This window comes from Dendrobates tinctorius, unplaced genomic scaffold (assembly GCF_039654945.1).
Source record: "Dendrobates tinctorius isolate UK_male_01 unplaced genomic scaffold, ASM3965494v1 ptg000184l, whole genome shotgun sequence".
Taxonomy (NCBI): Eukaryota; Metazoa; Chordata; class Amphibia; order Anura; family Dendrobatidae; genus Dendrobates; species Dendrobates tinctorius.
The window spans coordinates 7,745,120-7,764,907 of NW_027361851.1; the positions used below are offsets into that span (position 1 = coordinate 7,745,120).

The following is a 19,788-nucleotide window of genomic DNA, read 5'->3' on the forward strand; positions in this document are numbered from 1 at the left end:
ATATTATAATATACTTAGAATGTTTTATTTTTATTGAAAAACCTGAAAAAAGCAGAAAGTAAAAATTAGCCGAATAAGAAACCAACTTCAGCCCGAATAAGAAACTGAACGAATAAGAAACCAACTTCAGCTTCGTCCACTTCAGCACTGAAACGTCAGATCGGAGTTGGGAAAATGTGAATCACAAAAAACCAACTCCGATCAGACACAACCCAGTGCACTCTGTCCCCTCTGCCAGCTCCATAGCACGACGGCGCCATCTTTCTTACTGGCATAGTGCCGGCAATAGGGCAGGTTCATGTCCGCCATTTTGTTTTTAAAGAGAGGCTGATACACACTTCCGGTTTTTAAATCGCAGCTGGTCGCCGATGTAACAAAATATACGACGTAAACCATCGAGGAGTCTGTGCTTGCAGTAAAGTGAAGGCGGCTACCGGGAACATGGAGGCGGATGGCGATAATGAGCTGGCAACTGTAAAGGCTGCGCCTCCCTGTACTGCTGGGGACGCCCTGCACAGATGTCTGCAGCCCCAGGTAAGGGCAGCAGCACTGCTTTCAGCCCCAGGTAAGGCAGCAGCACTGCTCTCAGCCCCAGGTAAGGCAGCAGCACTGCTCTCAGCCCCAGGAAAGGGCAGCAGCACTGCTTTCAGCCCCAGGTAAGGCAGCAGCACTGCTCTCAGCCCCAGGTAAGGCAGCAGCACTGCTCTCAGCCCCAGGTAAGGCAGCAGCACTGCTCTCAGCCCCAGGGAAGGGCAGCAGCACTGCTCTCAGCCCCAGGGAAGGGCAGCAGCACTGCTCTCAGCCCCAGGGAAGGGCAGCAGCACTGCTTTCAGCCCCAGGTAAGGCAGCAGCACTGCTTTCAGCCCCAGGTAAGGCAGCAGCACTGCTTTCAGCCCCAGGGAAGGGCAGCAGCACTGCTTTCAGCCCCAGGGAAGGGCAGCAACACTGCTCTCAGCCCCAGGGAAGGGCAGCAGCACTCCTGTCAGCCCCAGGGAAGGGCAGCAGCACTCCTGTCAGCCCCAGGGAAGGGCAGCAGCACTACTGTCAGCCCCAGGGAAGGGCAGCAGCACTACTGTCAGCCCCAGGGAAGGGCAGCAGCACTCCTCTCAGCCCCAGGGAAGGGCAGCAGCACTCCTCTCAGCCCCAGGGAAGGGCAGCAGCACTGCTCTCAGCCCCAGGGAAGGGCAGCAGCACTGCTCTCAGCCCCAGGGAAGGGCAGCAACACTGCTCTCAGCCCCAGGGAAGGGCAGCAACACTGCTCTCAGCCCCAGGGAAGGGCAGCAGCACTCCTCTCAGCCCCAGGGAAGGGCAGCAACACTGCTCTCAGCCCCAGGGAAGGGCAGCAGCACTCCTCTCAGCCCCAGGGAAGGGCAGCAGTACTGCTTTCAGCCCCAGGGAAGGGCAGCAACACTGCTCTCAGCCCCAGGGAAGGGCAGCAGCACTCCTCTCAGCCCCAGGGAAGGGCAGCAGCACTGCTCTCAGCCCCAGGGAAGGGCAGCAGCACTCCTCTCAGCCCCAGGGAAGGGCAGCAGCACTGCTCTCAGCCCCAGGGAAGGGCAGCAGCACTGCTCTCAGCCCCAGGGAAGGGCAGCAGCACTGCTCTCAGCCCCAGGGAAGGGCAGCAGCACTGCTCTCAGCCCCAGGGAAGGGCAGCAGCACTGCTCTCAGCCCCAGGGAAGGGCAGCAGCACTGCTCTCAGCCCCAGGGAAGGGCAGCAGCACTGCTCTCAGCCCCAGGGAAGGGCAGCAGCACTCCTCTCAGCCCCAGGCACATTGCTGCACTAGGGATTTGAATACATAGATTGCAAGGAAAAAATATCACTGCGTATTTACTACATGAATTTGCATTATAAATGGGCTGATATGATATGATCGCACTGTAGTCAGTGTAAGGTAAGGTCGGGGTGCAGGTTAGTGGTGACCTGTTGGTCTCCACTGATGGAGGTTAGTGGTGACCTGTTGGTCTCCTCTGACGGAGGTTAGTGGTGGTGACCTGTTGGTCTCCTCTGACGGAGGTTAGTGGTGGTGACCTGTTGGTCTCCTCTGACGGAGGTTAGTGGTGGTGACCTGTTGGTCTCCTCTGACGGAGGTTAGTGGTGGTGACCTGTTGGTCTCCTCTGACGGAGGTTAGTGGTGGTGACCTGTTGGTCTCCTCTGACGGAGGTTAGTGGTGGTGACCTGTTGGTCTCCTCTGACGGAGGTTAGTGGTGGTGACCTGTTGGTCTCCTCTGACGGAGGTTAGTGGTGGTGACCTGTTGGTCTCCTCTGATGCAGTGTCAGTGCTTTTGTGCTTACAATGTGGCTGCTGTGCGCTCTGAAGCCTGGCTCCAGAGGAAGAAGGGGCACTGTGACGTGTGGCAACTGACAAGAGGTAGCGTGGCGTCATAGTACACCCGCAGCCACATTGTGTGTGTGTGTGTCAGCGTGTAAGCGCCGAAACAGGGATTAATTTTGACAGCGCTCACTCTCACCAAGTGAGTACTGTCAATCAAGAAAAGCGAATGGTGTTAATATCCAATATCCAAATTTGGGAACATAATGGTGCAGTGAAGCGTCCGGAGAATAATCATTTTGTTTAACCTGCCTCTTCCCAAAAATTGATTAAAAAGTGATCACCTTAGTGAATTTATTTGTACCATTTTAAGATGTACAAACAAGCCTTGTACAGCTCCCAAAAATGAGGACCTTAGAAAGAACACACAATGTTATGGGTGATAGAAAGCAACGACACAAATCAATTGTTTTTGTTGTGCAAAAGTAAGAAAATGCTTTCATTGTGCTGATCCATAGAAATAAAGCAATCATGTCATTTCTGCCTAATGGTGGACAGCATAAAAGCCAAGAAAAATCATACAGTGTATTATATACAACTTCAAAAAACAAGTCTTTACATGGAAATACATAGAAAAAACAATGCCTACAAATGGAAGACAGCGTTACCTGTGTGAGACATGTATATCAGGAGAGCAGACTTTCAGTCATTACATGTCTCACTGCTAACAATCCCTTTCATGTAAAATAATCTCTGGAGGCGGTGTCTCAAGGAGATGTATGTCCGGCCCATAGATCTTAACAGCTCATTTAATAAGAAATAAGTTAATAAGAAAAAGTTAAAGAAGAGAAAATCGTATACTGAACATACTAAAAAGACTTTTTATTCATACATATAAAGACATTACAAAAGTCCAACAAAGTACCAATAGTGCATGGTTATGAGCCCAAAGGACCAAACAACAAGCGGCACTAAAAAAGAGCAGGTAAAAATTCATATAATCCTAGACATCAGTGGTAGTAAAGATGTTGTAACCATAAATAACATTCAAAAATAATTGACATAATGGTTACACCACCAGATAGCAGCAGACTTAGTTACACATCATTCCTATATATAGGAGTTATTTAGAAAATGACCCGCTAACTAGAAACCACATAAATCGCCTAAATTATTACATACCGGAGCTCCAGTGATGGTGCCGCTTCCCCAACGTGTGTTTCGGCGGCGTGCCTTCCCCCTGACGACAACATCTTTACGAACACTAATGTCTATGATTATATGAATTTTTACCTGCTCCTTTTTTAGTGCCGCTTGTTGTTTGGTCCTTTGGGCTCATAACCATGCACTATTGGTACTTTTTTGGACTTTTGTAATGTAATGTCTTTAGATGTATGAATAAAAAGTCTTTTTAGTATGTTCAGTGTACGCTTTTTTTTTTCTTTAATGTTTCATGTACAATTGCGTAGAACAACTATTTTCTATCAATAATTGATTCAATTCAAGTATTTATTAAATCTGGTAGCATGCTGGGGAAATATATGTAATTCGCTTTGCTATATTAAGAAAAAGGTTGATTTCTGAGGAAAAAGACATCGGATTGCAGATATCAAGGTGTCCATATTTATCTATATTGTATAAGGGATGGTCAAGGGATGAGTTACATAGCACCACGGGGACTGCACATGCTCGGAAGCTGTCATGTTCACCTATATAGTATAGGGGATGGTGGGATGAATAACACAGGACCAGAGGGACTGCACATGCTCGGGAGCTGTCATGTTCACCTATATAGTATAGGGGATGGTGGGATGAATAACACAGGACCAGAGGGACTGCACATGCTCGGGAGCTGTCATGTTCACCTATATAGTATAGGGGATGGTGGGATGAATAACACAGGACCAGAGGAATTGCACATGCTCGGGAGCTGTCATGTTCACCTATATAGTATAGGGGATGGTGGGATGAATAACACAGGACCAGAGGGACTGCACATGCTCGGGAGCTGTCATGTTCACCTATATAGTATAGGGGATGGTGGGATGAATAACACAGGACCAGAGGGACTGCACATGCTCGGGAGCTGTCTGTTCACCTATATAGTATAGGGGATGGTGGGATGAATAACACAGGACCAGAGGGACTGCACATGCTCGGGAGCTGTCATGTTCACCTATATAGTATAGGGGATGGTGGGATGAATAACACAGGACCAGAGGGACTGCACATGCTCGGGAGCTGTCATGTTCACCTATATAGTATAGGGGATGGTGGGATGAATAACACAGGACCAGAGGGACTGCACATGCTCGGGAGCTGTCATGTTCACCTATATAGTATAGGGGATGGTGGGATGAATAACACAGGACCAGAGGGACTGCACATGCTCGGGAGCTGTCATGTTCACCTATATAGTATAGGGGATGGTGGGATGAATAACACAGGACCAGAGGGACTGCACATGCTCGGGAGCTGTCATGTTCACCTATATAGTATAGGGGATGGTGGGATGAATAACACAGGACCAGAGGAATTGCACATGCTCGGGAGCTGTCATGTTCACCTATATAGTATAGGGGATGGTGGGATGAATAACACAGGACCAGAGGGACTGCACATGCTCGGGAGCTGTCATGTTCACCTATATAGTATAGGGGATGGTGGGATGAATAACACAGGACCAGAGGGACTGCACATGCTCGGGAGCTGTCATGTTCACCTATATAGTATAGGGGATGGTGGGATGAATAACACAGGACCAGAGGGACTGCACATGCTCGGGAGCTGTCATGTTCACCTATATAGTATAGGGGATGGTGGGATGAATAACACAGGACCAGAGGGACTGCACATGCTCGGGAGCTGTCATGTTCACCTATATAGTATAGGGGATGGTGGGATGAATAACACAGGACCAGAGGAATTGCACATGCTCGGGAGCTGTCATGTTCACCTATATAGTATAGGGGATGGTGGGATGAATAACACAGGACCAGAGGGACTGCACATGCTCGGGAGCTGTCATGTTCACCTATATAGTATAGGGGATGGTGGGATGAATAACACAGGACCAGAGGGACTGCACATGCTCGGGAGCTGTCATGTTCACCTATATAGTATAGGGGATGGTGGGATGAATAACACAGGACCAGAGGGACTGCACATGCTCGGGAGCTGTCATGTTCACCTATATAGTATAGGGGATGGTGGGATGAATAACACAGGACCAGAGGAATTGCACATGCTCGGGAGCTGTCATGTTCACCTATATAGTATAGGGGATGGTGGGATGAATAACACAGGACCAGAGGAATTGCACATGCTCGGGAGCTGTCATGTTCACCTATATAGTATAGGGGATGGTGGGATGAATAACACAGGACCAGAGGAATTGCACATGCTCGGGAGCTGTCATGTTCACCTATATAGTATAGGGGATGGTGGGATGAATAACACAGGACCAGAGGGACTGCACATGCTCGGGAGCTGTCATGTTCACCTATATAGTATAGGGGATGGTGGGATGAATGACACAGGACCAGGGGGACTGCACATGCTCGGAAGCTGTCATATTCACCTCTATTGTATAGGGGATGGTAGGATGAATAACACAGCACCTGGGGGACTGCGCATGCTGGGAGCTGTCATATTCCCCTCTGTTGTATAGGGAATGGCCGTGGGATGAATAACAGTGCCAGGGGGACTGCACGTGCTCTGTAGCTGTCATATTACCCTCTTTTGTATAGGGGATGGTGGGGGATGAATAACACAGCGCCAGGGGGGACTGCACATAATAATAATAATCTTTATGCACATGCTCGGGAGCTGTCATATTCACCTGTATTGTATAGGGGATGGGTCAGGGGATGAATAACACAGCATCAGGGGGACTGCACATGCTCAGGAGCTGTCATGTTCACCTATATAGTATAGGGGATGGTGGGATGAATAACACAGGACCAGAGGGATTGCACATGCTCGGGAGCTGTCATGTTCACCTATATAGTATAGGGGATGGTGGGATGAATAACACAGCACCACGGGGACTGCACATGCTCGGGAGCTGTCATGTTCACCTATATAGTATAGGGGATTGTGGGATGAATAACACAGGACCAGGGGGACTGCACATGCTCGGAAGCTGTCATATTCACCTCTATTGTATAGGGGATGGTAGGATGAATAACGCAGCACCTGGGGGACTGCGCATGCTTGGGAGCTGTCATATTCCCCTCTGTTGTATAGGGGATGGCCGTGGGATGAATAACAGTGCCAGGGGGACTGCACGTGCTCTGTAGCTGTCATATTACCCTCTATTGTATAGGGAATGGTGGGGGATGAATAACACAGCGCCAGGGGGGACTGCACATAATAATAATAATAATTAATAATAATAATAATCTTTATGCACATGCTCAGGAGCTGTCATATTCACCTATATTGTATAGGGGATGTTTGAGGGATGAATAACACAGCACCTGGGGGACTGCACATTCTCTGTAGCTGTCATATTACCCTCTATTATATAGGGGATGGTGGGGGATGAATAACACAGCACCAGAGGGGATTGCACATGCTCGGGAGCTGTCATATTTACCTTTATTGTATAGGGGATGTTTGGGGGATGAATAACACAGCACCAGGGGGGATTGCACATGCTCGGGAGCTGTCATATTCACCTATATTGTATAGGGGATGTTTGAGGGATGAATAACACAGCACCAGGGGAGATTGCACATGCTCGGGAGCTGTCATATTCACCTATATTGTATAGGGGATGTTTGAGGGATGAATAACACAGCACCAGGGGGGATTGCACATGCTTGGGAGCTGTCATATTTACCTGTATTATATAGGGGATGTTTGGGGGATGAATAACACAGCACCAGGGGGGATTGCACATGCTCGGGAGCTGTCATATTTACGTGTATTATATAGGGGATGTTTGGGGGATGAATAACACAGCACCAGGGGGGATTGCACATGCATGGGAGCTGTCATATTTACCTGTATTATATAGGGGATGTTTGGGGGATGAATAACACAGCACCAGGGGGGATTGCACATGCTCGGAAGCTGTCATATTTACCTGTATTATATAGGGGATGTTTGGGGGATGAATAACACAGCACCAGGGGGGATTGCAAATGCTCGGGTGCTGTCATATTTACCTGTATTATATAGGGGATGTTTGGGGGATGAATAACACAGCACCAGGGGGGATTGCACATGCTCGGGAGCTGTCATATTTACCTGTATTATATAGGGGATGTTTGGGGGATGAATAACACAGCACCAGGGGGGATTGCACATGCTCGGGAGCTGTCATATTTACCTGTATTATATAGGGGATGTTTGGGGGATGAATAACACAGCACCAGGGGGGACTGCACATGCTCGGGAGCTGTCATATTACCTGTATTGTATAGGGGATGTTTGGGGGATGAATAACCCAGCACCAGGGGGGATTGCACATGCTCGGGATCTGTCATATTTACCTGTATTGTATAGAGGATGTTTGGGGGATGAATAACACAGCACCAGGGGGGACTGCACATGCTCGGGAGCTGTCATATTTACCTGTATTGCATAGGGGGTGTTTGGGGGATGAATAACACAGCACCAGGGGGGACTGCACATGCTCGGGAGCTGTCATATTTACCTGTATTGTATAGGGGATGTTTGGGGGATGAATAACACAGCACCAGGGGGGACTGGTCATGCATTTTTCCTTTCATTGGTGTCATTATTATCCATTAGGACAGTGCAATACCCAGCATTTCTTCTATTCAAGATGGTGTGGACAACAGATCTGTGCCAAAGAAAAAGACATTTAAGGCATTCAAGAGAAAGAAGGATGGAATCGGTAATAGAAAAAGAGCACGTTTTTCTCCTCGGATCCGGAAGGATGTAGGTGAGAACCAGATGTTAATGATTTTGTTGCTAAACATGAATATATGTGCAGGTCAATAATGAAGGAATATACCTGTCAGTAGATCTGAAGGGTCCATTTTAAACTGTCTTTCCATGTTTCCTCCTTCAGCAGAAGTTCAGTCCAGCATTGGTGATTTGGTTTTAGCTGCAGAGTTGATGGAGAAAGCAAATGAGGCAAAAATCCAAGATGTAGGAGATAGGCATGAGTTGATTGTACATGACCATGGCGAATACTGTGTACCTGATGACCCTGAGCTCTTGAAACAGATGGTGAGAGAACTGAAGACGACAACTCATCAGCAGAGCCAGATGTTGCAGTCATTGCAAGACGTACTGGACACCAAAGAGATGCAGTCTCATCAACTGCAGGTAATTTCAGGCCACTGCTGTACGGGTGCTGGCATTGTCTGTAGTCACTAATGTGTGTGCGCCACGGCGGCCACCAAGGATCAACTGACACACTAACTACTGTATTGCTCTTACAGGAAGTTAATATTTCTTGTAGTGTCTTAGGTCTCCAGGTTACATGTGCCATGCCTCTACAGCAGGACTCGCCACCCCTATCTGGGTCACACTGTCAGATTCAGCCAGTCCCAAGGCTTGCAAGTCACCATTACTGGACCAAGCCTGTTTAATTGCTTAGTTGGCCCAGACAGAATTAAAAAAAACTTATCTCTCGAACAAAGTCACGTGACCACTAGGTTGCACAGTGCCAACATAATCTGAGGCGTTTGAGCACTTAAAGGGAAGCTGTCATCAGAAAATTACCTTTTGTTTAAACCAGGTTTTTGTGTAACATAAATTAAAAAAGAGGCTTTTTTTCATATCAATATCTTTAAAAAAATGTAATCTTGCAATTTTTACACTGGACACTAGGGCTTTTTCAGACTTGTATTGCTTGTCCTTTCAGGAAGCGTTTATAGGAGTTTTCTTATCAGCAGAGGCAGGATTGCAACAACTAATAACACAGTAGGCGTTCACAGTTGACGCTGCTCCCTTCCTTTGTACATGCTCATTAGATGCTTCAATACAAAAGCTAGGGTTGGGGTCTGATCATTGTGGCTAACGTACAGTACATGTATCGTTTCCTGAAACAAGCAAGTATGGGCCTAAAAACCCATTGACCAGTATGAAAATTGTAAGATTTCTATTTTTTATATTTAAAGAAGTTGTCCACTGCTAGGACAACCTCTTCACATACTTCATGCTTGGCCCCGATAAAATAAAAATATTTAAAAATACTCCCCTTCCGTGCCGTGACAGTTCCTGCGGTGTCGGCACCTGGGCTCCCGCTTGGTCATTGGGCGCTGGGGATCATGTGTCACAATCAGCTCTGGCGTCACTGTCTCCGCCTTCGGACAAATTTAACATGAAGAGGTTCGGGCTGCAGCTGATCGGACTTTCTCTTTGTGTTCAATTTGTTGGAAGGCGGGGCCAGTGACGCCAGCGCTGATTGGGCACCTGGGTCACGTGTCACAATAACCACACCTGAGCCCAGGGACCGCAAGTGTTGACACTGCTAGAAAGTGAATATATACTATTTTATAGGGGCCAAGTGTGGAGCATGAAAAGAGGTTGTTCTAGTAGTGGACAACCCCTTTAATACACATTGTGATATCTAAAAAAAAAAAAAAAAAAAAAAAAAGTCAAAAATTAAAAACAAAACCTGATTCAATAAATAGGTAATTTTCTGATTATGGCTTCCCTTTACAAAGGGTTCATGTCATAATGAAAGTATATAATATAGATCTCTGTCTCACTGTTCACCCATTGGTAATCTGGAAAGGCAGAGATCATGTGTGTTGCCCTCTCAATTAGGGGAATGCGTACGGTGCAGATTTTCTGCTTGGATTTGCATGAAATAAATCTGCAACATCCCAGAGTTACTGCTAAGTGTAAGATGTCAAAGAATTACATCTCCATGTTATGGAAGCGTTCTAGGTGTAAATTGATCTACACTGCGGACTGTGAAATTTTTGCCATGTTTTCTTTTATCTTATGTATATACAGGTTCTTCTCACAAAATTAGAATATCATCAAAAGGTTAATTTATTTCAGTTCTTCAATACAAAAAGTGAAACTCATATATTATATAGAGTCATTACAAACATAGTGATCTATTTCAAGTGTTTATTTCTCTTAATGTTGATGATTATGGCTTACAGCCAATGAAAACCGAAAAGTAATTATCCCAGTAAATTAGAATAATTAACAAAAAACACCTGCAATGGCTTCCTAAGTGTTTATAAAGATTCCATAGTCTATATCAGTAGTCTCCACAATCATGGGGAAGACTGCTGACTTGACAGATGTCCAGAAGGCAGTCATTGACACACTCCACAAGGAGGTAAGCCACAAAAGGTCATTGAAAAAGAAGCTGGCTGTTCACAGAGTGCTGTATCCAAGCATATTAATGGAAAGTTGAGTGGAAGGAAAAAGTGTGGTCGAAAAAGAAAGGTGCACAAGCAACCGGGATAACCGCAGCCTTGAAATGATTGTTAAGAAAAGGCCATTCAAAAATTTGAGAGAGATTCACAAGAAATGGACTGCTACTGGAGTCATTGCTTCAAGAGCCACCACATACAGACGTATCCAGGACATGGGCTACAAGTGTCACATTCCTTGTGTCAAGCCAATCATGACCAATAGACAACACCAGAAGTGTCTTACCTGGGCCAAGGAGAAAAAGAACTGAACTGTCGCTCAGTGGTCCAAGGTGGTGTTTTCAGATGAAAGTAAATTTTGCATTTCATTTGGAAATCAAGGTCTGGAGGAAGAGTGGAGAGGCCACAATCCAAGCAGCTTGAGGACTAGTGTGAAGTTTCCACAATAAGTGATGGTTTGGGGAGCCATGTCATCTGCTGGTGTAGGTCCAATGTGTTTTATTAAGACCAAAGTCACCGCAGCCGTCTACCAGGAAAGCACTTCATGCTTCCCTCTGCTGACAAGCTTTTTGGAGATGGAAATTTCATTCTCCAGCAGGACTTGGCACCTGTCAACACTGCCAAAAGTACCAATATCTGGTTTAAAAACAACAGTATCGCTGTGCTTGATTGGCCAGCAAACTCACCTGACCTTAAAGGGGTTGTCCGGGCTTTTCACATAATCTCAGTGCATATCTGGGCAGCAGAATGCTGACAATAAGTAATTTACCTTCTGTGGCCAGTCTGCACGGTTTCCAAGATATCATCTCTTGCTTCTGAAAAACGTCAAGGGGGGTGTGTTCTGGCATTGAAATGAGAACAGGTCGTTTCCTCCTACTCTACTAAAAACATGCCCTCTATAGCAACAACCCCACCCTCCATAGCTACAGGCCCTCCCTGACCACATGAACAAGCCTATCCCTCCTCACACAGTAACAAATCCTCCCCCTCTAGCAGCCCCAGTGCACAGAGCAGAACCATCCAGCTGCTCCTCCCCCAGACACACGCTGAACAGTGATCTATGGAAAGTGAAACTAGTGAGGAGGAAGCGACCAGTTCTCATTTCAATGCCAGAACACACCCCCCCTGGATGTTTTTCTTAGAAGCAAGAGAATGATATCTTGGAAACCGTGCAAACTGGCCACAGATGGTAAATTACTTATTGTCAGCATTCTGCAGCCCAGATATGCACTGAGATTATGTGAAAGGCCCGGACAACCCCTTTAACCCCATAAAGAATCTATGAGGTATTGTCAAGTGGAAGATGAGAGACACCAGACCCAACAATGCAGACGAGCTGAAGGCTTCTATCAAAGCAACCTGGGCTTCCATAAACCTCTCAGTAGTGCCACAGGTTGATCGCCTCCATGGCACACCACATTTATGCAGTAATTGATGCCAAAGGAGCCCCATCCAAGTACTGAGTACATTCACTGAACATACAGTCATATGTTAAAGTTTGGGCACCCCTATTAATGTTAATCTTTTTTTCTTTATAACAATTTTGGTTTTTGCAACAGCTATTTCAGTTTCATATATCTAATAACTGATGGACGCAGTTATATTTCTGGATTCAAATGAGGTTTATTGTACTAACAGAAAATGTGCAATCTGCATTTAAACAAAATTTGACCGGTGCAAAAGTATTGGCACCTCAACATAAAAGTGACATTAATATTTGGTAGATCCTCCTTTTGCAAAAATAACAGCTTCCTGTCGCTATTAATGAGTTCCTGGATGAAGGTATTTGTGACCATTCCTGTTTACAAAACAATTCCAGTTCAGTTAAGTTTGATGGTCTCTGAGCATGGACAGCCCGCTTCAAATCATCCCACAGATGTTCAATGATATTCAGGTCTGGGGACTGGGATGGCCATTCCAGAACATTGTAATTGTTCCTCTGCATGAATGCCTGAGTAGATTTGGAGCAGTGTTTTGGATCATTGTCTTGCTGAAATATCCATCCCCTGCGTAACTTCAACTTCGTCACTGATTCTTGCACATTATTGTCAAGAATCTGCTGATAGTGAGTTGAATCCATGCGACCCTCAACTTTAACAAGATTCCCGGTGCCGGCATTGGCCACACAGCCCCAAAGCATGATGGAACCTCCACCAAATTTTACTGTGGGTAGCAAGTGTTTTTCTTGGAATGCTGTGTTTTTTAGCCTCCATGCATAACGCCTTTTTGTATGACCAAACAACTTGTGACATCGGCGGCTATGCCCGCCGATGCCCCTCCTGCGGCTGCGCGCGCCGCAGCGTTCCCTTACCTGCGCGCTCCCGTCCGGGCGCGCGCCCGTCGCACGTTCGTCCTCACTGCGGCTCCTGGCACCCGCCCCCTACCACGTGCACGCCCCCTCCCGCTCTCTCTCTCCAGCGGTGGGCGGCGCTGAGGGGCTGGACTGTGGACGCACTTCCGGGGGTTAGTATATTTCAGGCGTCCTCGCTGTTAGGAGGACGCCTGATGATTGTGTAGTATCTGCACCCTCTGGCCACTACAGTATCCCTGTAGTTCTTTGTTCTCTGCCTTGTTCTCTGCCAGGGCTCTCAGGCTCTGCCTCCCTGCCGTACTCAGCCCCCTTGTCTTGCCCTTCCCCGGCCTGTCCATGCGCTGCTTCCTTTCTATCCTCTGTGCCCCTCTCCTCTGGCTCCTGCCAGTCCTGGCCCGTCCTTTTGCCATTTCCCGTATTGTGCTTCCCTCTGTGCCTCCGGTCCCCGTTTGTATCTCTGTCCTCCGTCTCCTGAGCCCCCTTAGGTCCGTGGAGCCGTCCCTCTTGGTTCCGGCTGTCGCGCCTCCGTCCTCTGTGGCCCTGCCCCAAACGATCCCTGTATAGGGGTCGGTCTTCACCTGGCGTGCTCGGCCCAGGGGCTCCGGATCCGCGATCCAGAGGGTCCACTCTCTGACGTAGTTTCACCGTAAACACTACAGTATCATCAGGCCATGGACCCCGCCGGTGCCGCGGCTGACACCCAAAAAGAACTGCTTTTCTTAAGAGAGAATCGGACCCGAATTATGTCATTCATGAAGTCCATGGACTCCCGGCTCTCTGCTCTGCAAACCGCTGACCCAGCGCATACACCTCTTTTAGTCAGCCTCCAGCAGGAGCTCGCGCAGCAGCGCGATGCGCAATCTCACATTTTGGGGTATATGGCGTCCGTGGATGATCGGCTGCTTTCTTTGCAGTCCTCTGCGGCCGTTTCTACCCAAGCTCGGGACGCCGTCTCATTCCCTCCTCCTCGTCTTGGAAAGCCGCCTAGGTACTGTGGGGACCCAAAATTGTGTAGGGGATTCTTAAACCAGTGCAGATTGCACTTTGATCTTCTGCCCCAACAATACCCCACGGACCGTGCTAAAGTGGCTTTTATAGTGTCCCACCTTGAGGGAGAGGCATTGGCTTGGGTGAATCCGTTGTGGGAGAGGGATGACCCGGTGGTGACTAATATCCAGAGTTTTTTTTGGAAACATTCCGTAAGGTGTTTGATGAACCCGGACGTCTTGCTTCCTCTACAGAGGCCCTTTTTAACCTCTGTCAGGGGTCCCTTACGGTAGGGCAATACGCCATCCGGTTCCGGACCTTGTCCTCGGAGCTGGGGTGGAATAATGAAGCCCTGGTCGGTGCCTTTTGGAGAGGTCTTTCTGGTAAAATTAAGGATGAGTTGGCCGGGCGTGATCTCCCTACTACCCTAGAAGATCTCATCTCTCTGGCTACTCGTATTGACCTGCGTTTTCAGGAACGCGCGAGAGAGTCAGCCAGGGAGAGGAGGCCCTTTAGATTATACCAAGCTCCCATTCCTCGCGCTGTTGCTCCCCCTAGTAACTCTGCTCCCGAGCCTATGCAGGTGGATCGCATCAAGCTATCCGAACAACGGCGCAAGGAGAGGATGACTAAGGGACTCTGTTTATATTGTGGAGGGGCCAATCACTTCGTACGCACTTGTCCTGAGAGACCGGGAAACGCATCCGCCTAGGCCAGGTAGGAGAGGGCCCCCTAGGTGATCAGACCCCCTCTCTTCCACTTACCCTTTCAGCTCTGCTTATTACAGGTCGGGGGCGTGGCTCCGTGGAGGCGTATGTGGACTCGGGCGCAGCAGGCAACTTCATCCGCCAGGAAGAGGTTGACAAACTCCGGATTCCTGTGGTCGTTTTAAGTAATCCCCGAGCTATCACCTCCGTCGATGGCAAACCTCTGCCTGGACTCATTACCACGGTTACCACTGAAGTAAAGCTACAAATTGGCGCACTTCACTCCGAGAAGATTGCCTTTTACGTCCTGCCTCAACTTTCCCACGCCATTCTCTTGGGACTACCTTGGCTTAGGTGGCATGAGCCAGTTGTCGACTGGCGTTCCGGGGAGATCTTGCGCTGGGGGCACACCTGCCATGCAAACTGTCTGCGTACCCTTGTTCGTTCCCATTCTCAGCCCAGACCAACGGATCTCCCGGGTCTTCCAGTTCCATACCACGCCTACGCTGATGTTTTCTGCAAGAAGGAAGCGGATTCCCTGCCTCCGCACCGGTCCTATGACTGTCCAATCGACCTGATTCCCGGAGCTGTTCCTCCCAGAGGTAGAACGTACCCTCTTTCTCCTGCCGAGACCTCTGCCATGACGGAATATATTCATGAAAACCTGTCCAAGGGGTTTATCCGGAAGTCCTCCTCTCCTGCGGGCGCAGGTTTTTTCTTCGTCCGGAAGAAAGACGGATCACTGCGGCCTTGTATTGATTACCGGGGCCTAAACAGTATCACCGTTAAAAATCGATACCCGCTTCCGTTGATTCCGGAGCTCTTTGACCGGCTGAGAGGAGCTCGAATCTTCACAAAGTTAGATCTGCGAGGGGCCTACAATTTGGTCCGGATCCGTGCTGGGGATGAATGGAAAACGGCCTTCAATACCCGTGACGGGCATTACGAATACTTAGTCATGCCTTTCGGCCTTTGCAATGCCCCAGCTGTGTTTCAGGAATTTATCAACGAGGTGTTCCGGGATCTACTCTATTCCTGTGTGGTCATCTATCTAGACGACATTCTCGTTTTTTCGCCTGATCTGCCCTCCCATCGCAAGAGCGTACGCTTGGTCTTGCATCGCCTTCGAGAGAACCAACTTTACGCCAAGATTGAGAAATGCCTTTTTGAGCAGACGTCGCTGCCCTTCTTGGGTTATATCGTCACCGATTCCGGTCTGAAGATGGATCCCGAAAAACTCAGTGCGGTTCTCAAGTGGCCCCGTCCAGTGGGGATAAAAGCCATCCAGCGGTTCCTTGGCTTCACAAATTATTACCGGCAATTCGTGCCTCATTTTTCTTCGGTTACCAAACCCATCACGGCCTTGACTCGCAAGGGAACGAAGCCCAACAGCTGGTCCCCCGAAGCGGAAAATGCCTTCCTGGCACTGAAACATTCTTTTGCATCGGCACCCATTTTGCATCGGCCTGTGACCAGCAGGCCCTTCGTCCTAGAGGTAGATGCCTCCTCCACTGGAGCGGGGGCGGTCCTGTCCCAGCAGGCTTCATCCGGACGGCTGGTTCCTTGCGGCTTCTTTTCTAAAGCCTTTTCGCCTGTGGAGTGCAACTACTCCATTGGAGACCGAGAACTACTTGCCATTAAGATGGCCTTGGCTGAATGGCTGTATTTACTCGAGGGGGCTGTACATCCCTTCACCATCCTCACGGACCACAAGAACCTGGCTTACCTGCAGTCTGCCCAAAGACTCAATGCCCGGCAAGCCAGGTGGGCCCTGTTTTTCTCCCGCTTTGACTTTCAACTTCACTTTCGACCTGGTAATAGGAACTTCAAGGCCGATGCCCTTTCCAGGTCGTTACAGTCATCGGAGAGGGATGAAGTCCCATCCTATATTATCGAGCCTACCAAGATGATCACCGTGGCCCCTGTGAAGTTTTCTATTTCTCCGCCTGGTAAAACCTTCGTTCCTCAAGGCAGACGTACAGAGGTATTGCGCTGGAGGCATTCCTCCAAAGTTGCTGGACACGTTGGGGCTAAGAAGACTCTCTTGCTGCTGTCCCGGTACTACTGGTGGCCCACGCTTCACCAGGATGTGACGGACTATGTAGCCTCGTGCACAATCTGTGCCCAGAACAAGGTGGCTAGGGCTCTGCCCGCCGGTCTTCTCCACCCTTTGCCAGTTCCTGAGGCCCCCTGGCAACAGATCGCCATGGATTTTGTGACTGATTTACCCTGCTCAGCGGGATGTACCACCATCTTGGTCGTAGCAGATCGTTTTTCCAAGATGGCCCACTTCGTTCCCTTACCGGGACTGCCGTCCGCCCCGAAGTTGGCTGAGATCTTCATCCACCGGATCTTCAGGTTGCATGGTCTTCCTCAGAGGATTGTGTCGGATCGGGGGGTCCGATTCACCTCTCGCTTCTGGAGGGCCCTCTGCCGGCTTATGGGTACATCTCTCGACTTCTCCTCCGCATACCATCCTCAGACCAACGGGCAAGTGGAGCGAATTAATCAGGTGTTAACCACCTTCCTACGCCACTTCTCCAACGCCCATCAGGACAATTGGGTCGCGCTCCTACCTTGGGCTGAATTCTCACACAATAACCACCCCAGCGAATCTACCTCCAAGTCTCCTTTCTTTGTGGTAACCGGTCAAAACCCAGGTATTCCGTTACCATTTTCCACGTCTACGGGAGTGCCCGCAGCTGATTCCCTCGCAAAGGAGTTCTCGCGGATTTGGAGGGAGACCAGGGAAGCGCTCAAGGTTGCCAACAACCGAATCAAGAAACATGCAGACAAAAGACGAAGGGATGTGCCTCCATACCATCCAGGTGACAAAGTCTGGCTTTCAACTCGACATATCCGCCTGAGAGTTCCCTCCTACAAGTTGAGTCCTCGATACATTGGGCCGTTTGAAGTGATTGGACGCATTAATGAAGTGGCTTATAAGCTGAGGTTGCCTGCTTCGCTCCGGGTTCCCAACGCTTTCCATGTCTCGCTCTTGAAACCCGTAGTCCTGAATCGGTTCCAACCAGTTTCCATCGTCCCTCCTTCACCTGTTATCTCGGACAACGTCTTTGAGGTCAAGGACATCTTGGCTATGAAAAGAGTCAGGGGTAAGACCCTTTTTCTTATCGATTGGGAGGGTTTCGGCCCCGAGGAGAGGTCCTGGGAGTCTCGAGAAAACATCAACGCTCCCCGGATTCTGAAAAGATTTTTGGCCAATTTTAGTAGAGGAGGATGTAAGGGGGGGGGGTACTGTGACATCGGCAGCTATGCCCGCCGATGCCCCTCCTGCGGCTGCGCGCGCCGCAGCGTTCCCTTACCTGCGCGCTCCCGTCCGGGCGCGCGCCCGTCGCACGTTCGTCCTCACTGCGGCTCCTGACACCCGCCCCCTACCACGTGCACGCCCCCTCCCGCTCTCTCTCTCCAGCGGTGGGCGGCGCTGAGGGGCTGGACTGTGGACGCACTTCCGGGGGTTAGTATATTTCAGGCGTCCTCGCTGTTAGGAGGACGCCTGATGATTGTGTAGTATCTGCACCCTCTTGCCACTACAGTATCCCTGTAGTTCTTTGTTTTCTGCCTTGTTCTCCGCCAGGGCTCTCAGGCTCTGCCTCCCTGCCGTACTCGGCCCCCTTGTCTTGCCCTTCCCCGGCCTGTCCAGGCTCTGCTTCCTTTCTATCCTCTGTGCCCCTCTCCTCTGGCTCCTGCCAGTCCTGGCCCGTCCTTTTGCCATTTCCCGTATTGTGCTTCCCTCTGTGCCTCCGGTCCCCGTTTGTATCTCTGTCCTCCGTCTCCTGAGCCCCCTTAGGTCCGTGGAGCCGTCCCTCTTGGTTCCGGCTGTCGCGCCTCCGTCCTCTGTGGCCCTGCCCCAAACGATCCCTGTATAGGGGTCGGTCTTCACCTGGCGTGCTCGGCCCAGGGGCTCCGGATCCGCGATCCAGAGGGTCCACTCTCTGACGTAGTTTCACCGTAAACACTACACAACTCAATCTTTGTTTCACCAGTCCACAGGACCTTCTTCCAAAATGTAACTGGCTTGTCCAAATGTGCTTTTGCATACCTCAGGCGACTCTGTTTGTGGCGTGCTTGCAGAAACGGCTTCTTTCGCATCACTCTCCCATACAGCTTCTCCTTGTGCAAAGTGCGCTGTATTGTTGACCGATGCACAGTGACACCATCTGCAGCAAGATGATGCTGCAGGTCTTTGGAGGTGGTCTGTGGATTGTCCTTGACTGTTCTTGCCATTCTTCTTCTCTGCCTTTCTGATATTTTCCTTGGCCTGCCGCTTCTGGGCTTAACAAGAACTGTACCTGTGTTCTTCCATTTCCTTACTATGTTCCTAACAGTGGAAACTGACTGGTTAAATCTCTGAGACAACTTTTTGTATCCTTCCCCTGAAAAGCTATGTTGAATAATCTTGGTTTTCAGATCATTTTAGAGTTGTTCTGAGGAGCCCATGATGCCACTCTTCATAGGAGAATCTAATAGGAGAACTACTTGCAAGTGGCCACCTTAAATACCTTTTCTCATGATTTGATACACCTGACTATGAAATTCAAAGCTCAATGAGGTTACAAAACCAATTTAGTGCTTCAGGAAGTCAGTAAAAAGTAGTTAGGAGTGTTTAAATCAAGAAAATGATAAGGGTGCCCATACTTTTGCACCAGTCAAATTTTGTTTAAATGCAGATTGCACATTTTCTGTTAGTACAATAAACCTCATTTGAATCCAGAAATATAACTGAGTCCATCAGTTATTAGATATATGAAACTGAAATAGCTGTTGGAAAAACCAAAATTGTTATAAAGAAAAAAGGTTAACATTAATAGGGGTGCCCAAACTTTAACATATGACTGTACATTTTTTCAGCAGGACAAAATTTCGGATTTTAAAATCATTTTTCATGCTGGTGTTATAAAGTATTCTAGTTTACTGAGATAATGACTTTTGGGTTTTCATTGGCTGTAAGCCATAATCTTCACCATTAACAGAAATAAACACATGAAATAAATCACTCTGTTTGTAATGACTCTATATAATACATGAGTTTCACTTTTTGTATTTAAGAACTGGAATAAATTAACTTTTTGATATTCTAATTTTGTGGAGAAGGACCTGTATGTGGTGTCATCTGTGACAGATCAGCGCGTAACACGTTTTGCTGTAAATTTTTGCTAAGACTACTTCTACT

General features: G+C 48.6%; 1 protein-coding gene across 6 annotated transcripts in view; it reads left to right on the plus strand.

Annotated features, from left to right (window-relative positions):
• Window positions 1-318: 318 nt before the first annotated feature.
• Window positions 319-19,788, plus strand: part of LOC141055122 (uncharacterized) — a 50,007-nt gene continuing 30,537 nt past the window's right edge. For 3 of the 6 annotated variants that reach the window (XM_073552089.1, XM_073552091.1, XM_073552094.1), the window contains exons 1-3: window positions 319-534; window positions 8,035-8,188; window positions 8,318-8,577. In XM_073552089.1, coding sequence (XP_073408190.1) covers window positions 442-534; window positions 8,035-8,188; window positions 8,318-8,577 — 507 coding nt within the window. In that variant the 5' untranslated portion in view covers window positions 319-441. The remainder of the gene's footprint in view (window positions 535-8,034; window positions 8,189-8,317; window positions 8,578-19,788) is intronic. The other 3 variants (XM_073552090.1, XM_073552092.1, XM_073552093.1) reach the window with 3 other exon arrangements.